At 35.3% G+C, this 4,377-nt stretch overlaps 1 protein-coding gene across 1 annotated transcript; it reads left to right on the top strand.

Moving 5' to 3' along the window:
• Positions 1 to 638: 638 nt before the first annotated feature.
• LOC141587045 (3-ketoacyl-CoA synthase 17-like) lies at positions 639 to 3,061 on the top strand. Its single transcript, XM_074408463.1, has 2 exons — positions 639 to 1,313; positions 2,043 to 3,061. The coding sequence occupies exons 1-2, from the start codon at positions 786 to 788 to the stop codon at positions 2,823 to 2,825; spliced, it is 1,311 nt and encodes a 436-aa protein (XP_074264564.1). The 5' UTR covers positions 639 to 785; the 3' UTR covers positions 2,826 to 3,061.
• The last annotated feature ends 1,316 nt before the right edge of the window (positions 3,062 to 4,377 follow it).

Below are 4,377 nucleotides of genomic sequence, written 5' to 3'. Positions count from 1 at the left end.
TCTAAAACCGATGTTAATGTAAAAATACTAAATACGTCGCCCTCAGAAACATCGCCACAAAAGCGATGTAAATGGGGTAAAATAACCGATGTCAATGAGACTTTTTCTACTAGTGAGTATTAAAAACTTTTGTTTTAAATGTTTGGACAATATGCTCTTCTTAAATTAGAATTTGTAACCAAGTGGTATTAGTCGAGTGGTAGCCAGGTTAAACCTTGAAGCTTGCAGAAATGCAGGAGTTGAGAGGTCTCGGGTTCGACTACCAGCTGGGGCGATGATCACTTGGCCAATGCAGGTTTCGAAGAGGTGGTTTATATGGTCCATGTGGTGGTGCGAGAATGCATGGATCCTTGGGAATTCAACCCCCTCGCCATCAAAAAAAAAAATAAAAAAAAAAATTGCGATATACATGGACTTGTAACTTTCGTTGCGAGGTAAGAAGAGGGTCCTTTGCCTAGTAGCCACGGCCTAGTGTAGGAAACAACGTGCTTGAATTGACATTTATTTCGTCTTAACTACCTTCTTAACTTTAATTAGAATACGTAGTCTACGTATAGGAAAAAGTGAGCAACAGCATGTAACTAAATGAAGTAATTTTTAAAAATCTATAAAGCTAGACTTTGAATGTTTCCTTACGCATCTATTTTAAACAAAATCTTCCGTCTCTGAAATCCCTTATCATATATAATTTCTTTTTGGCAAAAAAATAAACGAAAAATAAAATAAAAAATTAGCATATAAATTTAAAAAGGTGTGTATTTTACTAGCATCATAAATTAATAATCATGATTTTCCCCATAATTTTCCTCCTAATTATAGCAATAATATTCATGTCGAAGAAATCACGTAAAGCCGTGTATTTAGTAAACCATGCAAGTTTCAAAGCCAAGAAATCTCAACAAGTCACTAGAAAAAAATCAATTGGCATGATCAAACTCTTAGGCCCAAATTTAGCTGATGATACAGTTAAATTACTTAAGAAGATGATCTTGACGTCGGGAATCGGGGACGCCACGTATGCACCAGAAGCATACTTGAGTATGCCACTCAATTTTTCACTTGATAATGCAAGGAGTGAAGCTGAGGTGGCCATTTTTACGACGGTCAAGTCAGTGTTAGCAAATACCGGGGTGAAACCGGAGAAAATCGGAGTGCTGATTGTTAATTGTAGTATTTTTAACCCGGTTCCTTCGTTAACATCCATGATTGTTAACAAGTTTAAGCTTAAGGAGGATGTTAAGAGCTTTAGTCTTTCTGGAATGGGTTGTAGTGCTGGACTTGCTGCCATTGCCCTAGCTCATGACGTTCTTCAGGTACGATAACTTATTTAAGAATTAATGTGCTAGTTTCATATACGGAGTATAATAATACCGTCTCATAGTTTATATATAGTGAGTGGCAGTATAGGGTTGATAACGAGTCGAGCTGAACACGAGCTTTAACTTACTCGAATAATGTTCATGAAGAAAAAATCGAGTTGCTCGCCAGCTTTGCTTTCTGTGCCAAGCCAAAGTTAGCTCGGCTTGACTCGCTAAGTTCTAAGTCGAGCCCAAACTCGTGCTGAGGAGTACATTTTTCTCTCTGTTATTTTGTCCTTATTAGGTTTACCAACAAACATAGTCTAATAGTAACTCTTTGAAAGTCGTAAAATAGCGGTTGGTTTCATGTAAGATTCTTATCAAAGTGTTATTGTATAGTTGATTGTATACGCTCTCAATCTCAATCATTTGTTTACGTTGATACCCTTTTAAATAGTATAAAAGGTAAACAGTAATACAAAGAGCATACAAATTTGTATAGTAAGGACATTATATTGCTATTATGATCCAACATTTGTAAAATTATTCACCCCCTTAGAAAATGATAACCCAATTACAAGTACATCGTAGTAAATTCGACGGTTTCCATCAATCTGGCAATAGACACTAATTATACAACTACCGGTCTTTATTGTGAATTTGTAGTACAAGATTTATCAACATCAGTACCAGACGACAATGCAAACATTATTGCTATAACTAATCAAATTTTGTACTTTTCAGGTGCACAAGGACACCTACGCCCTGATAGTAAGTACCGAAATATTGACCCAAGCTATGTACACCGGAGACGAGCCGAATAAGCAGCCTATTAACTGTCTTTTTCGGGTTGGCGGGTCAGCCATTCTCCTATCCAACAACCCGTCCGACCGACATGTGTCCAAGTACCAATTTGTCCATAGTGTTCGTACAAACACTAGTAATTCAAATAGTTCCTATAAATGCATTCACTTAGACGAAGACTCATTAGGTCTAAGAGGGGTTACTTTAACTAGAGATCTCATAGTCGAGGCGAAAAATGCAATTAAAGCTAATCTAACCACATTAGGCTACGTGATCCTACCCTTGAGTGACAAAATCATGTTCTGTTTGGATTATTTAGTGGATCGGGTTGGGTTAAGCAAGAAAGGTTCCAATCCCCGGGTTCCAAATTTCGGAAAGGTTATTGACCATTTTGTTTCCCATGTCGGGGGTAAATTCGTAATTGATGCGTTGGAGAGAACGGTTAAACTTGATGTCGAACCAGCTAGGATGACATTGCATAGGTTCGGTAATACTTCTAGTAGTTCGGTTTGGTACGGATTAGCATATACCGAAGCTAAACGTAAGATTAAAAATGGTGATCGGGTTTGGCATATTGCATTCGGGTCGGGTTTTAAATGCAATAGTGTAATTTGGCAGGCGTTAAAGAATGTGGAGCCGAATATGGATAACCCGTGGATTGAAGATATTCATCTTTATCCTATCAAAGAGGATTTTCAAGCATACCCTTTGGCTTTTGAGTAAACCCAAGTTAGTGAGCGTTGTCCCAATTCAAGATCTAAAGGAGGAAGATTATATAGATCTTAAATTTTATAATTAGCCTTTTGTTTTAAGAATTCTACTTTCGTCTCATTACTTTTAGTTTTTTGCGAATTGTTAGCTTAATTTGATGAAGAATGGATATGCAAAATGGAATTGAATATTTGTTGTGTAATTTAGGAAAAACTCTACTTAATGATTACATTCTTGTTTAAAATTGAGATATCCATTTTAAAACCGTTAAATATAACCTACTTGATATATAGATGAAGACAAAAGAATGTTATCTAAAAAACAATAAACCTTTGTCTTATCTATCTGACTATCTTAGTTATGTACATTTTACACGTTTTAACTAATTATAATTTCTTTTGTACGAAAGGTTGATGGTTTTTGGTTAAATTTATGTGAATTATTTGTACTATTTACTAACATAAAGAAAGAACAATAGGTCTTGGTATAGACGGGCGGGACGAACAGATGGGTAAAAACCTCTAATAAAATGGGTAGGGGGGACAAGGTGGGGCACCCCCATGTGCTTCCCACTTTATGGCAAATGGGTATTTTGTGAGGGAAAATGATATTCGTCTATACGTATAGACGGATAGTGTCCGTCTATAATGAGAATTTGTGAAGAAAGAATAGGTAAGACAACACGTTAATCGTAATGAAATTAAGGACTGTATATCAACGTGCATGGATAATGCCCTAATTAAATTAATTAAATGTGTAGTTGTGAAAACTGAACTTCAATGGCACCTCACAATCGCACATTAACGCAACTAACTGTGCATATTAATTGGGATGTGACATGATGGCCCTAGTTCATGTTCATAAAAAGGCACACAACTTGCCTAATTTCTATACTCATATTTATTTCTTAAATGTTTTCTATTATTCATCTTTCATAATCAATACAAGGTCCTTAGTCATACTTTTCTTACGGAACTCTTTTCTTACCTACTAGTTCTAAATCCGTGAAAAATTATACGAGTATGTAATTTAAACATTGTTATTATCAAACGAGTTTTTCTATTATGTGTCAATGAGCACATGTTAAAATGTCAATTAAGGAATGATTTACAACATTAATTGTCTAAGTATGTTAACCATGAGTTCATATTTTAATTTTTCTTGATAAATTGTTGCAAATCATTCCTTAATTGGCACCCTTAACATGTGCTCAATATAGAAAAACCACAAACGTGATTAAGTTTTATGAAGTCATATTTAAGATTTGTGATTTACATTTGCAATTAGGATATTCTAAACAGTGAACCTAAAATATAAGATGTATTAGGGTTATTTGTTTTTTCGGTAAAATGTAAGTATATTGATATATCAATAGTAACCATATGCAGACTATTCGCCGTCTTTTTGTGATAGACCCAAATAGTCCAAACCAATACAACCAAACACAAAACACGGCCCATAGCTAGGCCCAAAACTCATGGTATCACTACCAACAAAACCAGATGCGGGATTAGACAACAAACTCAGAAAAATCCTCAAAATAAAACCCTAACAAATCGCGATC

This window comes from Silene latifolia, chromosome 6, assembly GCF_048544455.1.
Source record: "Silene latifolia isolate original U9 population chromosome 6, ASM4854445v1, whole genome shotgun sequence".
Lineage (NCBI taxonomy): Eukaryota > Viridiplantae > Streptophyta > Magnoliopsida > Caryophyllales > Caryophyllaceae > Silene > Silene latifolia.
Note: the sequence above shows the minus strand (reverse complement) of the source record. Positions and strands in the feature narration are given on the sequence as shown.